The 25,848-nt window shown below is 42.6% G+C and overlaps 4 protein-coding genes across 4 annotated transcripts; 3 read left to right on the forward strand and 1 right to left on the reverse strand.

Moving 5' to 3' along the window:
• Positions 1-1,591: 1,591 nt before the first annotated feature.
• On the forward strand, positions 1,592-3,264 carry MELLADRAFT_60112 (uncharacterized protein; the record flags this gene model as incomplete). The annotated part of the gene is made up of 9 exons (XM_007405827.1): positions 1,592-1,730; positions 1,799-1,833; positions 1,928-1,961; positions 2,028-2,083; positions 2,171-2,259; positions 2,335-2,357; positions 2,432-2,449; positions 2,529-2,744; positions 2,819-3,264. The coding sequence occupies 9 exons, from the start codon at positions 1,592-1,594 to the stop codon at positions 3,262-3,264; spliced, it is 1,056 nt and encodes a 351-aa protein (XP_007405889.1).
• Positions 3,265-4,929: 1,665 nt separating this feature from the next.
• Positions 4,930-7,025, forward strand: MELLADRAFT_102976 (uncharacterized protein; the record flags this gene model as incomplete). Its single annotated transcript, XM_007405828.1, has 7 exons — positions 4,930-5,184; positions 5,304-5,365; positions 5,474-5,781; positions 5,859-6,186; positions 6,310-6,373; positions 6,452-6,739; positions 6,813-7,025. 7 exons carry the CDS (start codon positions 4,930-4,932, stop codon positions 7,023-7,025), a joined length of 1,518 nt encoding a protein of 505 aa, XP_007405890.1.
• Positions 7,026-9,718: 2,693 nt separating this feature from the next.
• Positions 9,719-10,530, reverse strand: MELLADRAFT_70943 (uncharacterized protein; the record flags this gene model as incomplete). The annotated part of the gene is made up of 2 exons (XM_007406249.1): positions 9,719-10,227; positions 10,305-10,530. Coding segments are annotated over 2 exons (564 nt in total), but the record flags the coding sequence as incomplete, so codon positions are not given.
• Positions 10,531-17,227: 6,697 nt separating this feature from the next.
• Positions 17,228-18,395, forward strand: MELLADRAFT_93371 (uncharacterized protein; the record flags this gene model as incomplete). The annotated part of the gene is made up of 6 exons (XM_007405829.1): positions 17,228-17,344; positions 17,453-17,455; positions 17,557-17,841; positions 17,898-17,979; positions 18,052-18,108; positions 18,211-18,395. The coding sequence occupies 6 exons, from the start codon at positions 17,228-17,230 to the stop codon at positions 18,393-18,395; spliced, it is 729 nt and encodes a 242-aa protein (XP_007405891.1).
• Positions 18,396-25,848: the final 7,453 nt, after the last annotated feature.

The raw sequence follows: 25,848 nt of genomic DNA on the forward strand, positions 1-25,848 counted from the left end.
AATGAAGCATGGTTCTCCTAGTTAGAGTAAGCTGATTGGACTGTGATGAAAAAGACCTGCTGATTGGACATCAAAGTTCGATTCTGATACTATCTTGCTTCTCTCAATTTGACCCTGATGCTTAGGTAAAACTTCAGCATCAACAACACGAGGCTGGCAATGACCTCCTATGTAACTTTTGGAGACAGCACCTGAGGATCCATGATAGAAAGGAAGTGACGCGTTGCGTGGGCAATTTTTCTGATAGCTTACTCAAGTACCTGAGAGCGCAATGGGTCTCTAGCCATTCAGTTCGGAATGTCATGTTCATGACCGAATTCGAATGATAGCGCTCACAGCTGAGCTTCATGGAGTGGGAAAGCGTCCCAAGTCTCCGCGCGCGTTGTCAATATCTACGAAGAGTGGGGCGAAGATTGGGAAGGTCTTGGTCGGCACCCGCTGCCCACATACCCAGATGGTAAGTGTTATCCATTGGGTTCCTCTTGTTAGCTGATTGAGCCTCTCAATGAGGCTCTGGGCCGAGGGGTTGCAGCTTGGTGGGACGGTAGACCCTGTTGGATGACCGGTGTTTATTTCTGGTCCATGTCACGTCTGAGCTGATTCATGTCAAGTTTACGTGACCTCTGCTCACGATATTGTGCAAATTGGTATGTGCGGAAGAATGGTTGTTTTCGCGACCGCTGAGTCCATGGCATATCCCATCAAGCGGCATTTCCATGAAGCTTGGAGATTGAAAATGACGAGAATGCACGATTTGTTGCTCTTGGTATGTGTAGTGGTACCCCAGATTTGAGTACGTACCGAGATACCTGCCCAAGAGGGAAACAAGACGAGCTTGGATTGAATTTACGATCTTACTTCAAGTTCCAGAATACCAGAAAATCACATCGTGCTACAACCTTCCGCCTCTTTCGAAAAATGTGAAGGAATATGTATAGCACGCCATCTCTTCGTTCAGCAAGGGTACGTTCTGTAGAATTCTGTCTTCCTGGTCAATTTGCTGGAAATTCCTCGGGAAATTGACGAAGATGAGCGAAAGCTGACGCCAAATTTTGAATGCCTCAATATTTCCGTCGCCTGATGGAAGTGCGTTCAAGCTTCGTACGTAGGGTCCAAGACACCCATCCAAGATCTTGATGTTGTCAGGCCCGATGCAATCAAGGGCTCTTTGGCGTACATTACAATTCACTCTCAAGCATCCAAAAGCCTTCAGAAGAACTGTACTCGCCATCAGCACACCGAATACGTGAGAGCAATGCGTTTGTGCTCTCCTCGGTAGATATCGATTCTGCAAGTGCTAGTATAATCACATTCCAATGTATTTCGGCATATAAAGAGCTAATTGAGCACCTTTGGCCCTCTCCTCATCAGACCTTTTCACTGCCTAGCGCATCTTGTACCACTCCAATCTCTCGTCTCAAGTGGCAATCATTTTAGCCCTTCTCTCATTTGAACGTCGATCGATCTTTCGGAAATCTCAGCGAGCTTTCATAACATCTCAATTTCACTTCACTCTCAAGGACAACTTAATTCTTTTGGACATTTAATCAGAGTCATCTAAAGACTTTCGACCCACATTCTTCCAGCCATAATGTTTACTTCCGAACTATTTTCTACAATTGTGCTTGTGGCAAGCTTTGTCACCCATCAAGTTGCCGCCAACTGGGATCCTGCCACCGGTCATCTGCGGGATTTCAAACCAACCGCCGAGTGGATAGCGGCTCATCAACGTAGGTCTTGGTTTCTAAAGAAAAGACCTCGCGCAGCATTCTGACAGCCACACCTTGCCCACTTCCAGCCAAACGAACCACAAAAGCTATTCAAGTAGCGGAGGTCTGTAGTCATTTGTTCCTATTTTTTTACAAAGCACACCGAGCCAATTAATTGACAAATCATGGTGGTCTTTATGTTATTCATGATAATTTAGTGTGCTGCAAACACCAGGCTGTCATTCCCTGATGGTAAGCACCTAACCATGAATTGTCCTTCAAGGTTACTCTCCGCTGACTTCTTGATTACACCTGCAGTGCAATTGTTTACTTGGTTCTCTGTCGATCATAATTGTGACGCCTATCACGGATGTGTAAGAGCTTTGATCTCCTATAACCCCATATCATCAGCTCATTTTGTTTACGTGCACATCTTGCCCCTTCACAACCTACATTTACAGCCATATGGAACCTGTTTCGCTTACACCGTTTTCCCACAACCGGATGAATTTGAAGTCGACTTTACCAATTCACACTCATTCTTTTGGCAGTAAGTACCACGTTTCAATGATCACTTGACACTATCATGACTTCAGGCTAAAATTCTTTTTCCGCCGTTGTTTAGCAACACCGGTGGTGTTCCTGGAAGTGCGTATGATCGTTTATCATAGAAATCCCTCAACGCTTACTAACTTTGTTTATAATTGGCTTCACTAAACCAGCTGGAACAAACCCCATTGGTGCGTTTCCACTATCTGCTGAATGCTACACGACTGTTTGAGACTGACTTTTCCGGTCATCTGCTCCCTCTATTGACAGCCAACCCACAAACCGGAGGCTTTGGTTACGAATCGAGCTTGGATGGCGTCTATCACGACGGAAAGGCTGATGTATCGACCGAGCAAGTAGGACATGACAATAACTACCCCAGCTTTCACCCCGAGAGCCTTCCTAAATGGCCTCAGGAAGCCCGTGATAAGTACGCCAGCTTGGCGGTCAGCACTGTTCCTACCCAACCCAAATGTGGCAAGCCGAGTCAGTGATACACTTTGTTTACATCGTTCCATTCTATAAGATCAAACTAACGACAATACCCTTTCTTCATATAGACGAGCCAAACAAGGACCCCGGATCAGTTCCTGGTGCGTTTGGCAACTACAAGCCCCGACCTGCAAGTGATTACCAAGCTCCAATTGGATACGTTCCCGGCCCCAATGACAAAACCCCACCAGCAAACAACACTACCAAACCCGCTCCAGGCGGCAATAATACCCAACCCTACGTACCGATCCGCAATTCAACCCATCACGGCAGCTCACCCAAGCCAAAACATCATGGTCATCAAGGAAAAGGTCATGACACCACCACGCCTGCACCTCATGGTCGATGTGAGGCGTTTTGTGAGTGTACCGGTGGATGTAATTCAGCTGACGAGGCTTGCCACTCTACTTGTCAGGCTAAGCACCCATCGTGCAGTCCTCCAGTCTGCCAAAAGCCAATCACATCCCCAGTTTCCATGACCAAACGACACGCGCGCAGATCTTCGCAGCACTAAACAATAACCATCCCTTTGAGCTATGATCTTATGGTTTTAACTCAGTGTCACTCTTTTGATTTATCACTTTCCTTTCAACTCTGATCTGATCTTGTTATTCCTTTCGGAGTCTCAATACCCTCTTTTTTCACGTCGGCTGTGCCACTCAGCTTGTTTTTGTTTCTGTACGAACGGTGTTTATTTGATTTATTTTTTCTCGTTTCTGAGGTTGATCTTTGTCTTATTGAAGTGAATTGAATGTCGTAGTTTGAAAGTCGCTCCATTGATCAGGCATTACTATAAATGCCATGAAACCTTGCCATCTCCTATCCTTACGTAGTATCTGAGAACTTATACCGCTTGGATTGACTCGTGCCTCCTCTACGTACTTATCAGAGATACAGGGAATTTTTTTGAATGCGCCAATCATGCTTCAACCGCATCAAGGTATCGAGCATTTGCGGAGCAAACACCAAAAATGGCTTCAGATAATAAAAACAAAAAAGTTTGATCAAAATGATTAAATGATATACACGAAAATATCCTTTTCTTTGACAAGGCTTTAAACATCTTTTCCTTATCACCTCCCCCCTTCTACATACTTGATTAATTCTTTTGTTTTTGGCCGCTGCTCTAGTCTTTCAGTTTCTATGTAGGATTGTTTTTTTGCTTTCACTCATTTTGGTCATTAGTTTTGGTGGCTGGGGTCTGGGCCTGTCTGGGCTCACCAGGCCGCAACATCGTCACATTGCGCTTGTAGTTCTATCTTTAGATCTTCGATCAAGCTAAGATATAAGGCTCAAATATTCCACAGATCCATTTATTCCAATGTCGAACTCATCAAGATGATTGAATTGTGTGATCCGGTAGCTAAGGGTCCCTTCGGCTGCACATCTGGAGACCATCTGACCGTCATCTGTCACCAAAAATCAGGATGATTGCCCGACCCCAACTGGGCAGAAGGTCAAGCTGGATGTCAGATGAGATGGCGCAGCCGAGTGTTACGGACCCGAAGTCATTGGCTACTCATCCTTTTCAAGTGACTGTAAAAACATTCACTTTTGTCAAGCTATCGACCAGTGATGGGTTCAATTATGACGTATTTTATACTTTTCTTTAGATGTGAACCTGTGATGGGTTTTCAATACTTTTACAACGCGTAAAAAACTGATCGCACTCTAAAACGATTGCAAAGTCAAACAGTTCGAGTGCTCTCTCGTGCTCTCCGGTTAGTCGAGGGCAATTAGGATACGTCTCGCACACTTCGAGCTCACGCTGCTTCTCAACTCATGAGTCATGAGTCAAGACAACTTTCAAGTTCAATTTTGTGAGCTCTTGAGTTGAATTGAGGGCAAGACGACATAAAAAGTCACCGCTCAATCTATTCTTGTCCTTCGTTATATCTTCATCTATCTTTCACAAAGACTGGTTTCTTATATTCCTCAATTTCTATAGCTGAGCTCAGGTTTCTTTTGCAACATCCTTTATCCTACCGTCATTCAAACGAGTATGTATATCTCTTGACTGAGACCTTGCATGGGTCGCATCATCGACTGTGCTTGTTCATGCCAAGACGACCACCGTAGTAGTTCTCCTTCCGCCCCAATCAAACACTTTTCATCAACACCTAAGATTTGTACAGAGTTTTATCTAAGTTTATGAAACGTTTTATACAATTCCTTCAGTATGAGTTACAATAACAGTTATAATCATCCTTATGATCCTCATTATCAGTACTGGGAAAATTTTGATCCCAATTCTGACCCGGCCGCGGCTCACAGTGCTCAACCACCATACCCCACGCCATACCCTTATTACAGTTCCAATCCCAACTTTGTCCCCATGCCCCTTGCTTCTACCTCTAGTCAACCCGTTGTACCCCCTCCTACTTCAGAAACCACGTCAAAGTCAAAGGCAGGCAAGCGTAGAAAAGTAGCCAAGGTGAGCTTTTTGTTATTTCCTTCCTTTAACATATCATCTTTTATCCGCAATGGATCCAGATATTGATTCCATTCATTGAACATTTAACTACTTCTCTGATCATTTACATATTTATGTAGGCATGTTTGTTTTGCAAGAGATCTCATATGACTTGTGATGATTCTCGTCCGTGTCAACGTTGGTCAGTACCTAGAATATCTTCCATCATCCTCGCAATATCAATGAGGGAATTAAACTCAATATATAAACAAATAACCAAACTTACTGATCTTTATTCTATTCTTAACAGCATCAAACGAGAGATTGGTCATCTGTGTTGCGATGAACCACCCTCAAGTACTGCTACTGGATCAGCAGTCGAACGTAATCCACCCCAATCTTCTCTTCGAAATATCATAACGAATCCCTCAAATCGATTATCAGAGTTGTCGTCTATGGAAAACTCGATGAATAACTCAAACCAACATCGAGTGCAGTTGACTAATCGCTTAGATATCGATCCGTCAATCACTACACCGCATCATCTTCAACCCTATCAGAACCTGTCGTCCACCGGAACAGGTTCCTCAGGACAGATCTCAGGAAGCCGAGGGATAAGTCAGTGGCTCATTGAACTCATAAACTCGATCGATTCCCAACATCGACTGATCCTCTAAATACATCTCTTTTCGCAGCTGAACCATCTTCACGTCAACCTCCTCTGATTCCTACCGGAGGCTCAAGTAACTCACTCCTCTCAGTAATGAACCTACGCAATCCTAACCCTCCTGAGCAAAGCCTTTCCCCAAAACTCGATTTCAATGACATCCTTATGTCATATCCAGGTCTTTTCTCCGATCAGATCGGTAGTATGTCTGATACTATCACTCCTGCCAATCATCGAAATGAAGTTAGAAGTCGAAATCCTATCGAAAGTGGTCGAAATAGCTCAAGGTTCAAAGATCTTACACTTTTCGATTACCAGCAAGGCCATCATAAACTCCTAGATTGGATTCATCGCATGTACGCTAATTTATATCTCTCTATCCTCACTATAATCTTGGATCGTTTTGTGGAAATAAGGAGAAGAATGTTCATCATCTTTTAGACATTTCTTGTCACTTCCTTCCGATCTCCATCTCTTAGACCTTCTGCAGATACAAAGTCCAAACTTTTAAGGACCATAGGAGATTTTCAACCTCACCTCTTGGTGAGTTATGACTAACATTCTCAACGCTTTCAATCCAAACTTTTGATTGTTTATGTATTGATTCGATTTGCTTTTCAGGCAATCACCTCATCATTGTCAACATCTGATCAAATCGAATCTGAGATTTGTTTTTATAGACTTTTACAAGAATATACTCCAATCTTTAGTACTTTACCTATTCCAGCTTGTGTTTGGCGTAGGACAGGTGAGATTGTAAAAACCAATCAACAATTTTGTCAATTGATTGGTTATCATCGATCTTCCTTCGAAACTGAACCTAAATGTATCTATGAACTTTGGAACGATGAAAGTAATTTGAATTATTGGGAGAAGTATAGTGGAATCGCTTTAGATGAAAGCCAAAAGGTCATACCTCTTTGTCTCTTATCAAATCTCTTGCTTTGAAAACTAATTAGGTTTACTTTTTTTCTTTCTCTAGGCTGTTTTGACATCTTGTGTTTTACTTCAAAATCCTCAACCCAGTTCTCCTTCAGATCATAGTCCTCTACCCTGTACCTTTTCCTTCACCATCCGGCGTGATCAATGGGCGGTTCCTAGTCTGATTGTTGGAAACTTTTTGTTAGTCACCTCTCTTATCACAACATTTTTTGACATCCTTGAACAAGCAATTGAGATGTGCGTGTTTTCGTAACTATTTTCAGACCTTGTTGAACGTCATCCTTGAAGAAACAATTGGGATGTGAACGTCAACTCTTTGTGAATATCCCATTTGAGCTATTGTCTGTCTCACTAAAAATTGAAAAATCACATAAATGCAATCGTCTTTTATGTGATCGACCGTTTTCTCTGTATTCCCTTTTGTTCTGGAGTATCTTTGTTCATAGTTGTACATAGTGTCTTTCTTGATGGAATATGATCTTGATTCACTAACAGAACCTGGGAATGTCTTCTCTCAAAACCACTAACAGCAAAATGACTATTTTCAGTGTTATTAAGAAGACTCATGAAAATTCTAGAGCTCCATACATTCTTCAGATGCCGCTCTTGAAGGGTATAAACCCATGGCCTTGACCTGATAACAGAGCTTTGTCATTCTTACAGAAGAACTAGCAAGAACCGCTGTTCCTATGTGGCTCAAGATACTACTTTACTTTTTTCCCTTCACTATATGCTACAAAAAGATGACACTTGGCGTGCAGATGGTGATTTTTTAGGGTGTTGATAACAGAGAAAAAGACAAGAAACAAACCACATGTGCTGCCCAATTCCTAAACTTGGGGCAGGCTGTGATAATGCCTTAAGATTATCTTTGGACAAAAAACCATCATGAAATATCACAAGGGTTGAAGATGTGGCTTGTCTCTGATGATAGGTCTGGATATGTATGCTTTTGCAGATGACTTTTTTCCTTTTTTTGGGTGATGGTGTTACTAATTAAAAAAACCTTTTAGAGATGCATGCATGTGCATGCTGCACAGAACCCTGGCACATGAAGAAAAAGGTGACTTTGTGAAGATATCAATATAACATATCATTGGAAATTTTCTCAGTACATACATATATTTGTTTGTCCACATTGGTGCACCCAAAGTGGTCTACAATTTCATTTGGGGGAGTGCCATCACCGCAATGACATATGGTTAATTCTTGAATAATTCTTTACATGGTCTAAAATGTCAGGCTCTAAAAAACATGACATGCACCTATGGACCTGTGTATATGCAACTTGAGCTGTGAGAGATAGTGTGCAGACTGCAGCTAGTTGCACATATGTAATAACCAACAGTGGAAATTTGCATGAAACAAACATGCCTGTCCCTTGAAGTTGATCCCTGCCAGAAGACATGTCAACCCACCCATGGTAATATCTACACAAGATATGCTATTGCTGAGCCTGTGGCAACAGCTTTTCCTTCAACATTTTCAAGTTTTCAATACATCCAACTTTTGGAAGAGGCACAAAGATGTTCCCTGGAATTTATTTACATAGCGGTAATTGTACTACCATGACATTTATATTGGAAGCTGAATATCCCCCATTGTGTTGGAAATGCCCTTGATTACATCACATATAGGTTACCAAGCACCACAAGTACCCCATTGTGTCACTTTAGCAAGATTGTAGTGAAATTGATACCAAGATTTCTTTTATCAAAGGATATTTGCTTTGCACTGCCACTCCAGGTTCTATAAGTGCTATGGTTCTAGGGCTGTCTTTATGTGGATTCACAGCCATGCGTCAATACACTCTAGACTTGTTTCAATGCTACGTATGTGGTTCTTTTTGGGAGGTAGCCCACACTACAGGCGGTATGAGCTTTCATTTGTAGTCTGTTGGAAGTGGAGTGTTGATCAAGAGTCAATATGAAAGTGTTGTAGCTCGAACAGGGCCAACCTGGCATTGACATATGGAAGCTCATTACTATTAGATACGTTATAGCAAATGCTAGTAGGGATTTTGGTAAGTGAAAAGAAGTGGAATACAAGTACAAAATCTTCAAAATTACAAACAACCGGGTTATTTTGTACAATCTAGTTGACGGTAAAGCTGGTCCGAGAGCATCTGTATATCAGATCAGACTCCAGTCTTCCTCCACCACATCTTCCGATTTGATCTGTAATGCTTCGTTGACGATTTGTGACAAATCGATATCCATCAATTCGGAGGGGCTATCAGGTCTCTTGAGGACTTCTTTGCCTGTCACGTGACTCGCATTACCTAACTCGAGACTGTGACAGCATGCATACAAGCTTTGTAGCACTTCCCGAGCCTCATGAGGATGAGAATGTTGAGAAACCACAGATTGAGAGGTAGAAGAAACTGAGCGCTGGCTATCGAAGAGATAGTATGTATTGTAGGCGAGCATACTCAATCCGGTTAGGAAGGCCACATAAGAGGAAGATCTCGTAGAGGATGAGGATGTCAAATAGTTGGGACCTATGGGAAGATGAAGTGGATAGAGAGCGGGGAAGCTTTGGGGTTGCAAGAAGAATGTTAGAGTCGTATGGCTACATAGAGCTGGAGGGAAGCCTACTTAGATTTCCAGACGCTGTGGCGAGGAGCAGAGATGCTCAGCACAGGTCCCATGCTTAATTGAAACGGAAGTTTGACGCCAAGATACATGGCAGTGAGTCGTAGGAAATGGGCCGTAAACAGTGCTGCCGCAGAAACCTCCTCACGCGAGTAAACTGGACATTATACTGGTCAGCCCTTGAATAGATTCTTGATGGTGAGTGGAAATGACAACCTACGTTTGACTTCAGTAAATGTAGGTAGACACAATCCGGATATTCGCCATTCAATCTTGACCGGCGGTGAGGTGGCATCTCGAAGTTGATTACGGTTGCTGGGTTGGGATCGTTGAGTCTGCGGGTCTCGAGGGACCTCCGACGTGCGATGGGCGGTAATGGGATATATGGACAAGAGTTGACTAATCAAACTCCGGCGCACAACAATCAAATTTTTGATGACTTCACCCCAATGTTGCTCTGTGATGAGAATTTGTTGGCGAATGTCGATGAGATTTGTAGCAGAAGTCGATAGAGGTACCCCCGGGATGTACGATTGTTGTTTCGTTGAAGATTTTGCAGGGCTACGTCTGGATTCAAGCTGCTCTCGGGCTTGATTTAATCGATTACGTCTGATAGAAAGCTGAGTCCTTTTGGCGACAATGATGGTTTGTGATTGACGTAACGCATCTGTCACTTGTACATCTTTAGACTCGAGAGATAAGCAATCGGAAAGTAATCTTGCGCGGCGAGCCTTTGCGATTCGACGCTCTTGCACACCATCAGGAGCTTCGAGAACAGGTAAAGCTCTCTTGACAGTTGCTTCGTGGTTTTCTCCGAGTCTCTTAAGTGAGGAGCGATGAATGAGAAGGCGTTCTTTGAGACTGAAAACGCCAACCAAATCAGAAACCTAGTTTAGCAAGAAACCTATCACGATTTGTGAATCTTTTTGTCTACTTACCAGACTTCGCAAAAGAACTTTCGACGCCCTGGCTGTTCGCATACATCGCACTCCATCAATTAAGCCGCCTCAGGATCCGAAGTTATTGGTCAATTCGTAGCAGTAGGAAATGAAGGTTCGAGACGGTTCGATGAGATAATCCATTCGCTTTTTCCTTTGACAGTTTTTACGAAGTGCATTCACAGAAAACGTAAAGTTCAATTAATCATGAAGAAAGGTAAAAGCGATGAATAGTTGAGGCAATCGAGCGAAACTCCTATCGAGTGAACAAAGGGAATCATTCCCATACCCCGAAGTTGAATTACGGAATTGAAGGGATCCTGAGACCCGGTGATCGAGAATGCGCTCGGTCCCTGGACTCCTTCACCCCGTCCCCATGGTCTTGATGAAAGCAACGTTGGACCGGTTACTATGGTGTACGTGTAGACTCATACTGACATATAAACATGACATGGGTAAAACATGTAATTTTTCCATGTCATGTTTGGTTGAAATTCATCCCCGAGCCAAATACCGTACGACACGACTCATACTGACACACATCGACATGGATTTTTGATTTAAAAAAACCGTGTCGTAACATGAGTCATGGCGGACGGTCTGATGGCCGAGAAGTGCCATACTGACAAAAACATGACACCATCTTGCATCTAATAGCTTTACCCGATTCACCACCGGTACATAGTCAACCGTTCCCACCTACCAACTCAAACATTCCCTCCTTCACTTTTGTTTCTTTGAGTAAGTATTTCAACTCCTTCTATCTTTGAAGTACTCACAATATTCAACTTGGAACTCATCAAGTTTCCATCAAAAGTCACTTTCTTTTCTGTTCAATTATTGGACTGTTCTCTTTCTCAGGTTTAGATTCCTCTTCTCAGTCCACCCCCTTTCAATCCATTTGTTATTTCTTAGCTAACAATGGTTTAACATTTTTTTGTGATTAGGCACAAAAACAATCTCCATCTGATTCAATCGAAGTCAATCGCTTTCATCCGATTCAATCGAAATCAATCGTTTTCACCCGATTCAATCAAAATCGATTGTTTTCATCCGATTCAATCGAAATCGATTGCTTTCATCCGATCCAATCGATATCGATCATTTCCAGACTCCATCTGATCCAATCAAAATCGATTGTCTCCATCTGATTCACCTAAACTCAATCATCTCAACTGTTCATCATTCAATCAAACCAAATTACACTGAATCTTTAGTTTCTAATCAAAACAATCAAAACAAGCCATCTCATTTATTAAATTCAAAACAATTCATTTCAATTTCTTCAAAGTAATGCAACTTTTTTATCTTTAGATTCATCCATTTAAATCACAATGATGATGTGAGATAAAACTTAATTCTTTCTTCCATGATGGTCAGATACCAGTACACGCAGAAGTCTCACAGGCCAATTTGATAGAGGATGGAATCAGATCTTGCATGTTCATTCTTCACTATGTGAATGCAGAACTACTTGATCTCCATTCCTCTATCAAATTGGTTTTGGATCATGATGATTCACGGTCACTGCTGAGGTTCAACTGTACCTGTCCTCCCCAAGACTGGGTTGGCTTCACGCACCAGATTCTTGTGGGTAGGGTTCGACGCAGACCTTACGCAAGCCTAATTATCATGATCCAAGTGTGGGATGGACACTGAAAGTGGGTGGCTATCTGACTATAAGGAATCTTTAACTGATGAGATTTTTCTGTGGATCAGTGATAAGGAGAAGTATATAACATGAACAAGAAGTCTGCGTCATTTTTAGATGTTTATTATTGTTTCTCTCCTCAAATTGTTTCTTGATTTATTTCCCTAGTTCTAACTTGTAATTCACTTTGCACTTGTTCTAATTTATAATTACCTTTGCAAAAGAAGATGAGGCCCTAGGTAAGGGCCCTTTTGGAACTCTTGCCAAAAAGTGTTACACAAAAACACTTTTTTGATCCACTGCTTTTTTAAAGGGGCAGATCCAAAAAGCTAGAGTTGGTTCTACGCTTTACCAAACAGTCAATCAAAAAGCTTGACATAAACCATAATGATCTGTTGTTGACTCTTTTGCCATTTGGTAAAGTGTATATTGACATCATATAACAATTGAGAATGATTGGATTGGACATTCAATCTTAATGTTGTAGTCATCACTCAATCTCAACACCACCCATAGCCATTATAAAGTAGGCAAATCATCTGTCACATCAGAGGAAAGTATAATAAAAATCTGCAATGAAATTAAAAAATAGACCACTGAGAAATGGAAATGAGGAGTTGAAGGAGATAAAAGGACGTTGTCAAGAGGCTGTGGGGTGAAGTGGAAAAGTTGAATGAAATTGATGAAGTTCAATTATTGGATAGTCCAATCAACGCTGGACCAATTACGCTAAAAAAGCGTTAGGGAAGCTGTTAGTGTAACTTTTTCACGCAGCTACACCAACGCTTCCTGTTAGATGTGGAGATCTACACTACCAGATCCCGCCATTTGTGATAACTTGCCCCCGCTACGTTTATAGCGTTAGCTGGCTTTTTCCATCTACGTTAACAATGATCATGATTTGATCATCAGCTGTTAGCTTGTTAGCGTACCCCTGCGCTGACTTAAGGACTTCACCTCCTGAAGGTGAAGATCGCTGATGGAATATACCCTAACCAACTCTAACCAACTCATAGGCTATATGATGAGATGATGAGCAAATCATGTGTAGGTCTACCCCTTCAACCCCAACGTGTTGGGTCACATCAGCCTCACACCCCGTCTCACCAATCTTTTGTTCAAACCAGTGTGGAAAGACCCCAGTTGGTCATACTTTCTTTTTCCCTCATCCCAAAATTATGATTATTGCTTTGCCATGGTGGCAACCCCTTCTGAGATGAGCTCACAAAGCGAAGCTCATGTTCCTTCACGTAGATCTAGTCGCATGATAACCCCAATCAAAAACACCTCCATGATTAGAACAGCTCCTGATAGTCGGTCTTCCCTTCATCGTGAAAAGTCTCCTTCCTTTGTTGCTAGTAGAAGTAGAAAGAGACGCCAAAATGATTTATCCGAGCCTGAATCCCAAGCCAAAGATACAAATAAGAAAAAGAAGACTAAGCAAACAACTCAAGAAGGAAGTCCCGGAGTTGAACCACCTGTAAGTCTTTTGCTTCCAGTTCATTGTGGTATCATCTTGATAATTCTCATATCTTCTTTTTCTTCGATGTGTACCAATCAAAAAGGCTAAAGATCCTACCGAGGTGGATCTCACTCGAGATTCTGACAATGAAAACGACCGAGTGCGTCAGCCAGCCCGTCCCAAGAAATCTGATTCTGAGGGACCTGATGGATATGAGAAACCAAGTTTATTTTATGGTCCACCATATCACGAGGATTATGATGTGAGTTCCTCTCCCATGCTTTGGTGTTTGGTTTGTTCATCTTTGACATGGATTAATGATCATGTGATGTGTATAAATTTAATGTTGTCTCGTTCATAGGACAAATCATTGAAACCTCTATCTTACGATTGTTTATGGTGTAAGAAGAGGTCACGAATTTCATTAACATCCGACTCCAACCTTAAAGTTCACCGTGATGGGTCATCGCAGGCCGGAAGATCTGGAAACGGGTGTCCCAATCGAGCGTTAGCCATCAACGCTGGTCACAAACTACCGCTATCCGTCTCTCAACAACGTGCTCTTGAGAAATCAAAAAAGAAGGACTCTCAGGTCTTGATCACCAAATTTATTGGCCGAGACAAGTTTGATAATCGGGTTTTGAATCAGTTACTTTCTATGTGGCAGGTACATCATGCAATACCTTGGTTAAGAATTCAGGACCCCTTACTCAAGGCTGCATTCAAATATGCTTGATCCGACTCCAAGCTGTTTGGACGTAAGTGGGCTGCTGATGAAGCAAACCGTATGTACCTATCTTTACGCACATCTGTGGTAGATGAGCTCAAGGTGCGTCAACTCACATTCCCATCTTATCTTGAATGTTTCTGAGTTTTTGTGTTTTTGATCAACACAGGCTTTATCCAGCAAGTTTACAGTAATCCACGATGTGTGGACTACTCGAGGAAATCGTTACAGTTTTATAACCGCTTCAGTTACTTATATTAATGATGATTGGAAGTACGTTGTACAACACCTCACTCTGAAGTGCATCCCTTGGCACCACAAGGGGGTGTGGCTAGCACAACCTTTGGCTAACATATTCTTGAAACATGGCTTGAGCCATAAGATAAGTTCTTCGATTTAATTCTAATGAAATTGATTATCAGTGATAGCTGATATTTTGGGGCTAATTACTTGTTAGCGCAGACAACGGACTCCGGTTCTAACAACAACACGATGGCGGTTGAGATGCATAGGCTTTTTGAAGAAGCCTCAACAGACAATGACCCTCCAATTGACTGGAAACCTGAAACAATGTCCATCAAGTGTTTCTGTCATATCTTGCAACTTGTAGTAAACGGCGGGTTGAATGCCCTTGGTATCAAGACTGTTGCTCCTCGAGCGATCAAGCGGGCCACATTAGGCTCCTTCCCCGAAATCAACACCCTTCCCACTATTGATGAAGAAGTTGAGGCCAACAACAGCAGCAACGATGACGAACCCGATGAAGATGAATACCCGGATTTGACAGAACAAACTGATGAGGCAGCCTGGGATACTGCTGACCGACTCGATGACGAGTTTGAAGACATTCAAGGGGCTCCTGACCCTCTTCCAAATCCTACTAAAGGATCTCTGGGTATTGACATGTTCGACTCGGGTGTGCGCACCTCAGTCTCAGCTGAGACTCTCAACAACATTCGAGAAAAGGTATGTATATGTTATCTTCAAATTGTGATATATTATCCTTCTTTCAAGCTGATTAACATTTCATCTGAGCAGGTGAAATGGATCTGTAGACGTATTACAAGATCCTCATCGTGGCGTGCAAACTTTAAAAGAGTGGCTGAACGTCTGGATGTCAAAACACCCATGATCATACCCGGCTACGGCATTCGTTGGGGTTGTGAATATCAAGCTCTTGAAAAAGCTTATAATGCTCGATCGGTATGTCACATCCTCTTTTTCATATACTTATACATTTCAGTCGATCTCATTTATTTTCTTGAACTTAAAGGTCATTGATCATATGCTCAAAGAGGACTTAGAGCTAGTATTATCTAAAAACCGACGTCGCCGTGAGAATGGAAAACCTCACGGTTATTTTCATGAAAAACAGATGGCTCCATTTGAATGGGCCGCACTACGATCTCTTCTTGATGTTCTAGAGGTACGTCAAACATGAAACTTCTTGTATCGAGGAATTCCAGCTGATAGATGCCTGACTCCAACTATGTACTAGCCATTTTTGCACATCACCAGGCGAATGGAAGGTGATGCTCCAACCGGAGCTTTAGTGCTGTCTGAGTTTGTCGAACTCAAGACACAGCTCTCTGAAAAATTGGCATCTTGCCGTGAAGGCGAAGGTGTCCATGTTATGCTCACTGCAATGTTGAAAAAGACGTCAACGTACCTTTCAAACGCTTTAGAATGCGAGACTCTCGTCATGGCCGCCCTACTCAATCCAATGCTCGGAATTGAGTTTTTTCGATCACAATTTGACGATCCTTCGGTGGCTATTAACGCTGAAGTTACACTCTCACAACTTTACGATGAACGCAAAGAGATGGTCAGAGAAGTATCTATCATCAACCCGATAGTGACTTCCGAAGCTCCCTCTACTCAGCCTCAAAATCGAACTCGTGTCTATTGCACTTCAAAAAAAGGTCCGAATACAGACGTTAATGAGCTAGAGGCCTATTTCAAGGATGAGGATTATATACCTGAGGATCAAGCTCACGATCCTCATAACATTCTTACTTGGTGGCAAGTAAGTAACTATTTTAACAACTTAATCTGCCTTTCTCCTCCGCTGTACTTACGTGAATACATCATTTCAAACAGAACAAGGCATCAAGATATCCTGTACTAGCCTCACTCGCTCGCGACTATCTGGCTTGCTGCGGATCCTCGGCTCCCGCAGAGCGTACCTTTTCGGCTGCAGCAGATGTCTGTGCAAGCGATCGAGGATCGCTTTCAGCGTGGAATATCGAACGCCTTGTAGGGAGTCAAATGTGGCTACGCGGTGGGGTCAAATTGAGCGGTCAGGAATGGGCTGAACTTCAAGCCCTTGCTGAAATGGCTTACGGGAAAACTTATGTTAGTTGTTAGCGAGTTTTTGTAACGCACTACCACTGCGTTATTGCAATTCAAAAAAAATCGTTAGCTTGTTCAAGGCACGCTGATCCCGAAGCGTTAGCTGACAGTCCCCAACATAACGCTACTGCGTTATCATATTAACTTGCCCATCTACGCTATCCAGATTTGTCCTGGTAGCGTTGAGTAGCGTAGTGATCCAGCGTTGGTCCGATCCGAACGCAATATTCTGGAGAAATTTACATTTGGTGTCATGTTGTGTCAGTATGACACTTCCCGGACGGTACGATGTACGAGATGACTCATGTTACAACACGGGATTTGTAAATCAAAAATCCATGTCGATGTGTGTCAGTATGAGTCGTGTCGTACGGTATTTGGCTTGGGGATGAATTTCGACCAAACATGACATGGAAAAATTACATGTTTTACCCATGTCATGTTTATATGTCAGTATGAGTCTACACGTACACCATAGGTTACATTATTTTCAACGTGTAACGTGTTGTACCGTAACTGGGTTACGATATTGGTCGGGGCCGTTTTTGCTAACGTACTTACAGGTACGTTAGCAAGCTATGTCGCGGGGTTTTTTTTTGTGAAATTACATTGGCATTCTTGTGACAGCCTTGGTTTCATATTTCGGCACGTTACATGGGGATTCCTCAAGAATTTCCGTTATCGGCAATTATCCAAGCTGATGCAACCAATAGGTCAGCTCACCACCAATCATGTACGATGATGATGTGACCAACTGGTTGCATCATCAACTCACTCGACGGACCGCAACCCTCAACACCAACGGATGGTCGATCTTGAAAGACTCAAACGATTTCAGCCCCACTGAAGTAAGTGTACCCTGGTTTTCAATCCTTTCCTCCTTATCTTTGTTATGTTTGGATTCTAATGAATTCGAATCATTTCATTTTATTTCCTGATATCCCTTCAATAACCAGAACGTAAGGGTCTTCTTCACCTCTACCATCTCTTCCTGATCTTTGTTATGCTTTGTTTCTAATATCTGTTTCGATTCGTTTTATCACCTGATTTCAATACATAGATATATCAATCGGTTTCTCCAAGTTTCACTTCAACTTCTCATCAACTCCTTTCCAAAATGTGTGGAGACTCTGGTTGTGAGAGTGATTGTTCCCAACCTCGTCGCACCTCACGCGTTACCACTCCACTCCGATTGGCACCTGGTATGATTCAACCGTCTCAGGACAGTCGACGTGGACTTTTTCTCCCTTCTTCGCAACCTCATCCGTCGGCTGGAAGCTCTGCGGCCAATCCAACTGGCCGCAAACGAGGCCGATCGACATCTAGATCTGAATGCGAGACCGTAGTCAGTCACATCGCCTCCAAACCAGCTAGTCATATCGCCTCCAAACCGGTTGCAAGATCCAACCGCAGTGGCATCGAACAAAAGAAGAAGACTTTCAGCCAGAAGAAGTCATCCGTTCCCCAATCGAAAGGATAGAAAGTAAGTATCTCATCCCACAACAGTTTCCCAATCTCAAAATTTCTCACTTTCGTTTGTTTCTGTCTTATGTAGGCTGTTCCCACCGCATCTACGTCCACCGCTGCTACAGGAGAGTCAAATCGAAACCAAGTAAGTGCTTGATCTCCATAATGCTATTGTATCTATTTCTCTTTCTAAAACAGTTAGGATGCTTCTTTCTTTAGAGTGTCGCTCCCTCGGTATCAACCCAAGGTCATTCCAGAGACCTGCGCCAAGACTCTGACGATGAGAATGCTAGGATCCGTAAAAAATCGAAGAAATCTGAAGCCGACCCGGAACGCAAGGAGGAAGTCTATGATGCTATCGAGATATACTTTGAGGAACCAACACCTGGTTCAGAAGATGTAACACCTGATTATGTTTTCATATTCTCTTGATCCTCGTTTCTTAGTTTCCTTTTCAATCTTTACCTTATGAATCCTAGATGACTGATGTTTGTTTGATTCTTGTTTCACTCTAGGATCCAGAATTCCCTTTGGACTATGAGTGTGTTTGGTGTGGAAAAACTTGTTGAGGACATGCAACCACGCTATCGAATCTCAAGATTCACCGTGACGGTTCCAATCAGCAAGGAAGATCAAAGGTAGGTTGCCCCCGTCGCAAGGAAGCGATTGCTCGTGGGTGCAAGCTTCCTCCGAGTGTCGCCGAGGTCAACGCCAAGAAACAAGCAGACGCCCACAAAGTTTCAACAATGAATAACTTTGTCACGGTGACTCCCAAGTTCGATATGAAGGTTTTCAATCAGCTCTTGACACTATGGCAGGTACGGCAAGCCCTGCCATGGTCTCGAATAGAAGACTCGATGCTTCAAGCAGCTTTCTGGTATGCTCGACCTGATGCCCGGCTTTACAACCGTAAGTGGACCGCCAAGGAGGCCAAAAATCTCCATCTTAATCTAAGAGACACGGTCTACAGGGAGCTAGAAGTGAGTAGTTCTCCAATGGTCTTGTATCATTTTGAAATATATAATGATTGTGTTTCTCTTCTTTGTATTTCATATTCATGTAGTCCATTCCAGGAAAATTCACATTGACACACAATGTTTGGACGGTAAAAGGGAATCTTTGGGCTTTCATTGGAGGTGTTGCTAGCTTTATCGACGACGACTGGAATTATGTGTCTCGCCATCTAACCTTGAAACGGGTTGCCCATCATCATAAAGGTGCCTGGCTTGCAGAGCCCTTGGTGACTGTACTGAAGAAACACGGTATCTACAAGAAGATAAGTCTTTTATATCTATTCTATCTTTCATATTGTTTCTAATCTTATCTCTTCTTACTTTCTCATTTCTTCTGCTGACATGATATATATTGTTCTATTACATGCTAGCTCACACGACTGACTCGGCGTCAAACAACGTGACATTGGCAGCCGAGATGCATCAGCAACTTCAAGAACACGATGGCTATAGCTCGGATTACTCATGGGATCCTGAGACCATGCACATCAAATGCATGTGTCACAAGATCGGTCTTATTGTCAACGCCGGAATAGCTGCCCTGGGTCTTCCAATTCATAATAAACGGCACGAGGTTCTAGGTTTCTTCCCTTCACCAGACAACTTACCAACCATCCCCGAAAACGATGATCTAGAAGAGATCGACCCGGCTATTCTTGTTGGTTCCTCGCGTTCGCACGACGAAGACTCAGATGACGAAGAACATGATGAAGATGAACTGAGAGAATCAGAACAAATGAAGACTGACACAGCTGAGGACAAATACTGGGATATGGAGGCCATTGACATTGTACCTAAACCGACCAAAACGAAACTTAATGGTTTGAAGGTTTTGACCAAAGATGTATGTGATTCCATTTCATCTGCTTTGACATCAGGCTGACATTACTATATGATATAGCTTGACTTCGTTGTGAAGAAGATCACACAATCTAGTGCATGGCGCGAGGACTTTAATGTACGTCGATTGGATCCAACAAGAAAGCGACCAGATGGTGAAGGACCTGGTCGGTCTTTGATTGCAGGTCACGGTATCCGATGGAACATATGTCTGGAAAGATGGGAGCGAGTTTATGAAAACTGAGATGTACGTCCATGTGGTATTATCCCAATCTATTTCAGTAATTGATCAATGATTGGTCATGCAGGTCATCGATGAGATGCTGAGAGAAGACGCGGCTAAATCTTAAGCAAAGAAGTCGAGGTATCATAAGAAAGCTTCCAAGAAAGGCTCTGGGTATTTCCAAGAGACCTTCTTCTCCATCTCAGACTGGAGAAATGTAAGAGATTTACTCGATGAATTGCGAGTAAGCACCCCAGTAAATCAAGCATCTGATTATTTACTTACTGAAATGTTTTTTTTTTGATCAGCCGTTCAAAACTCTGACAAAGCGCATGGAGGCCAATGCACCAACTGGTTGTATGGTTCTTGCTGAGTATCAAAATTTACTTACTTCTTTGCAAGCTCGATCCTCTGCTATTCCACATGAAGATCGCATGCAACCATTTTTGCATGCTTGTATTGAACGAACTAAAATTTACTATGAAGAAGCCCTTTGTTGTGATACTCTTGTCATGGCTGCGGTTTTTCATCCTTCCCTTCGATTACGCTTCTTCGAACATACCCTTGGAAACGACCATGCGATAACCACCCATACGACTGAATACCTTCATGAACAGTTTCAACAGCGCCAGTCTGAACTGGATCTGCCTACTGGATCACGCAAAAGTCCTCAAGACGAACTCCCGGCGCCTCATGTGCCCGATATATATCGACTCTATCAGAATCAATCCACCTCATCAGTAGCTAATGAGTTGGACTGTTATTTAAAGGGTGACGACCCATTGGTGTTTTCTGGTGTGGATAATGGTCCTGAGGCAGTTCTTAATTGGTGGAAGGTAAGTCGATCCTACACATTAACTAAATTGCATACATTTCACTAACTTTTTTTGCCCATCTCATCTTCAGGAACATCAACACAAATATCCTGTCCTGGCTTCCTTGGCACGGGACTACTTATCGGCCCCGGGTTCTTCAGCTGCAGCTGAGCGAACTTTTTCAGCTGCAGCCGATGTGGCTACTGCCGTGCGAGGTCGTTTGGCGCCTCGCACCATTGAGATGTGCGTTGGTAGTTGCCTGTGGCTACGCGAAGGAGTTGGCATTACTGACGATTATGAACAAGTGGGGTTGGTCCTCCAAGCTTGGGAGAAATCTGTCAATAGGAGAAAAGGGAAACAAAAGGCTCCTCCCTAGCTTGCTTGGACATAATAGATCGCTCAAATTTAAAAAAAAAACTTTTCTCAATGTTTCTTTTCTTTGATAAAAATTAATGAAATCTAAAAAAAACTGTTTTCTTTCAATCTCTTCATACAAAAATAGTGTTAACTTCCTTTTGAAATAGTGTTAACTTCCTTTTGTCCTTTTTGTTGACCAAATCTTGTGACCGAGAGTCTTTTTTTAATTTTTTTCTGTTTTTGGCTGATTTTGGTTGTCTGGCCCGTTGCGTTCTCACCTTTTTTTCAATCAACCTGTTGCGTTGTCTTTTATTTCCGGCCCTCCAGAATATGTATCGTTGCGCTAAATAAGAAATTTGTTACGATTGTGTTACGTTGTCACACCGTGCCCGTGCGGTTTTATTTTGACCGTTACGTTGTCCAAAATTGCGTTAGTAACGTAATTCAACGTAACGGTCCAACGTTGATGAAAGTCAGCGTTGCTCGTTGAATGATCAGGTCTGGACATGCCCCTGATCCAGTTTGCTGCTTGCATCTCAATTTGATGGATGGACTTCAAATGACACTCAACCTCGTCAAGCCAACCCAGAAGAAGACGATTCAAAATCAATACTCTGAATCCGTTTCTGGCTAGATTTGAACTGTTGGCAAGCCAATGATGATTTGCTGAGTGGCACCAAACCTGGGATGCAAGGCCATCTCATGATAGATAATCCCATGGTCAGCATAACCAGGCATTGTTTGGAATAATCACCCAAGTGGGGCCCAGACATCATATCTTCACAGGTGATCTTGTGAATACACACAGGATGCCTCCTACGTTGGCTCCAAGGGAGGCCCACGCTCTGAGGGACTTCAGCACACACAGGACATGATATATGTTCTTCATTCGTCAATTGTGCAGTAATTCGGAGCCCATCTTTGTACTTGACTGTAGTAAGTTGCAATGATGAGAGATTTCACACCTTTCATATGCTGCACGTCATCATCCATTCTCATTTTTCTCTTATTACTTGTTCGCAGAAATTCCAAGGTGACTCTCACAGGCTGTCAATGAGGGAGAGGTAGCAGGTATGGATGGTTCCAGTATCATGATTAGAGTGTTGAGTGAGGATACAAATCAAGACCACTGCATTATCCAAAGTATGTTTATATGTCACATAATTTACAACAAGTGGATCATAAAAAGAAACTGCAAGTGAATTATTTTCTCACTTAATTCTCATGTTGTCTCTTGATCTGACAATTCATATCTAAACCCGCAATGAGGAAATATCACAGGAAGCTATACCCAAACTGAGATCTGCTATCTCTTTTTGTTTTCTGTGTTTAGTTCAGTTTCTCCAGACAGTATCACATATGAGATTGTATTGCTTACAAATTTTGGGGATTGAAAATGTTAAGTATATGATCACAATAGACTAAAAAACATTGAGGAAGCCCAAGATACAGTAACATGATATTTTCCAGCTCCTGCAGTGTGTAATGCAGGTAGAAGTGTGAGGGACAGAAGAAAACCTCAGGGTGCCATCAAATGGTGTAAGGAATTTGCTTTGAACCCGCCCTTAACGATAGCATCCAAGGACCCCAGAAATCTCCCCCTAAACCAACCAACATATTAGGTATGATCTGAGTGCTGAAAATGTTGGCATGTTACTAACCAAACTGGTATGAACATGGCTTTTATGATCCAAATGAAATGTAACAGAGCCGTGAAAGGGTTCTCAGGATGTCACAGATTAGAGAAGAACCATTTTGTACTTTACCGTTGTACAACCTTTCTCTTTTCCCTCATACAACAAGCTACATACCTGACTGGAGTATTGGCATCCCAGAACCTCAAACCCCATCATATTTCCCCAAGTGACGGTCTTGACAATGGCTATTTGGTAATTCAACTTACAGACTGCTGAGTATGGCGATTGTCCAAGAGTAAAATACATCTTGGGTATTGTAAACATTGACAAAACATGTACCATGGTTTCTATATATGTGGAATCACAGCACATTTACAAGTCATGCTATTGTTATGTGCCACTATTGGCTCTTTGATATAAAAATTAAATCATGTAAAGGGTGCAATTATTGCTGTTATGGTTTTACCAATGTGGCTGGAATCAAAACAAGGAACTAATTTTTCTGATCTTAAAACCTTACCAATAAGATTGGCATGAAAGCTCCAAAATCCAAGATTTTTGAGTATGAAATTTTTGAAAATGTTAGTTTCACATTGGCTGGTTCAGGGGGAACTTTCTGCTATCACCCATGCATCTCCTGCATTTGTTTCACCAACCAACCATCACCACATGGTATCTCTACTCAAAGCCTTTCATATTCCCCACGAAAGTACTAAGCTCACTCACATGACTCAGCCAATGCCCAACAACCTATGCACCCCTAACTGCCCAATGAACTGCTGCAAACACTTTGTCTACCTTGATAGGAATGGAATAGGCTAGTGGAGATGCAATGCACTAGCGGTACACAAATATGAAAACCATATGAAAAACCCGCATAAAAAATCCGCATGAAACCGCATGGTTTTTTTGGGTTTCCCCGCAAAAACCAAAAAAACCATGTGGGTTTTCATGCGGTTTTCCATACGGTTTTCCCATACGGTTTTGATATTTGTGTACCACTATTCTTGCAGGATGTTCTTTGACAGGTGATGAATTGTGAGGTGAGAATGATGCAATCTTTAAGGGTGTTCTTTGATAGGTGACATATTGCTAGGTGAGAATTAGAAAATTCTGATCCTTCACACTGATGGGAGATTACAGTACAAGCATATCTAAGTATAAGCACAAGCCAAGCACCCATCAAATCACCCCCATTTTCTTTTATCTCTCAACCTCTTTTTGCAGGCCAGCATCTTTCCACAGGCTGGCATCAGGAAACTCAGTGGGAAAAAGCCTCCCCCTTGCCTCTGCTACTTGACCTTTTGTATCTAAATTCAGCTTGTGTGTAAATCTTCCATAACCCCCCAAAAAATTTCTGCAAATCATATATGTGGTCAAGACCTTACACCGCCAGTTATCTTAACAAGCCCCTCTCTGCATGACCTCATCTGTGCCCATTGTAGAGGGGCTTATGACTAATTGTTGGATCCTGGTGTGAGTACTCCAAGGTGTAAGTGTCCTTACATTGGTTTTGCCATTGTGTGATTACCTCATGAAAAAATGTCACTTTACCCCACAGAGAAAGTTGTCCATAATCTTTTCCACATGTTCTTGTAGCCTCATATCATAGGCACTTTGAGTGGTCTGGCCAACAAAGGGGTTTGAGGATTTTTACAACCTTGACTGTATTGTGACCTTGTTGTATTCTGAAATCATGATACATGCTGTACATAATTGAGACATAAGGCTTGAAAACCTACCTCATATACTGTTTGATGGAGCAGATTTTCCCAGTCAATAAATGCAATGATTCTGAACCATTTTCCAAGTGTGGTGAAGTGGCGGTTGTTTGTGAGGCAAGGGGGAAAATTTGTGCAACTACTCAAGGAGACCCAATCCTTGAAGTATTTGTGCCAAGAATCAACAATTAGTCATAAGACCCTCTGTGAGGGTGTGGATGCAGCTGCACAGAGTGGGCTTTGTTAAGCTAACACTACCTTCATAATTGCTTCTGAGGCCAACATCCAAAGTGCCCATGGATGGCAGCTCTTCTAAGGTAAGTGGGGCACACTACAGGGAGCCAAGAACATAATTGGATCAATCCATCAACCTCGCAGGCTCTCCCTTGCTCCAGCTGAGTTTTCCTCAGAGGCCTTTATCACTCTGATCTTACTGGTATCCAGAAGAGCTTCTAGGAACACAAGCCTGATCACACTCGAGGGTTTTCTGTAACCCAAAGTATCATGACTCTCTAACAAACATGGATAAGGCATACATCTGTACTGCCCCACAGCCTCTGGTGGTCTCAAGCCTTTGCATCACAACCATTCCACTGTGAGCCCTCTGGACAGAGCCAAAGTACTGAGTCAAGAACTCCCACTGTCAGTCCAATTTATAACTCTTGTTGATCTTATCAGTCTTCCTTTTGCTCTCAGGAAGATCCTCTTGCAAGCTTGCTTGAAAGCAGCTGAGTCTCACAACTTGGCACTCCTGTGCCTTGTCCATACTTGTAGCGGCCCTTATCTGCTCTTGCACAAGTCTCCCAAAAGACATACCGGACTTCTTATCCTCCCGCAATCCTTTGCCGTTCCCTGCAGTTTGCGCCCTTCAAGCTCAGATGATAGATCCATGACATGTTTTGAAGTGTTTGAAGCCCTCCAGGGGTTTGAGCTGTGCCGGTTTCCGTTCCTATTTGTTTCGTAAACACCGTCTCGAGACCTCATGTCTTGTCACAGATTGCTGGAAACGTAAGATCTGCTTTATCGATCCATTCCCTGGAGTAAAGCTTGAAATGTCTGTGTGGACTCCATCCCTATGCGACATATCACATATATCGTCATCACAAGTCTGATTGCGCCCGATACCTCACTGCAAGTTCTTTGATTGCCTATAATGGTGCTTGGTCAAGTTCAATGTGTATCCAAGGTCTCAACATGCCACCTTAAACGCCTTCATAGCCGAAGATCATCAGGCTTCCTATGCTCCGCGCATCCTCAAACGTGGTTCAAAGGCTACTGA

The sequence above is a fragment of the Melampsora larici-populina genome, assembly GCF_000204055.1.
Source record: "Melampsora larici-populina 98AG31 unplaced genomic scaffold MELLAscaffold_5, whole genome shotgun sequence".
Lineage (NCBI taxonomy): Eukaryota > Fungi > Basidiomycota > Pucciniomycetes > Pucciniales > Melampsoraceae > Melampsora > Melampsora laricis-populina.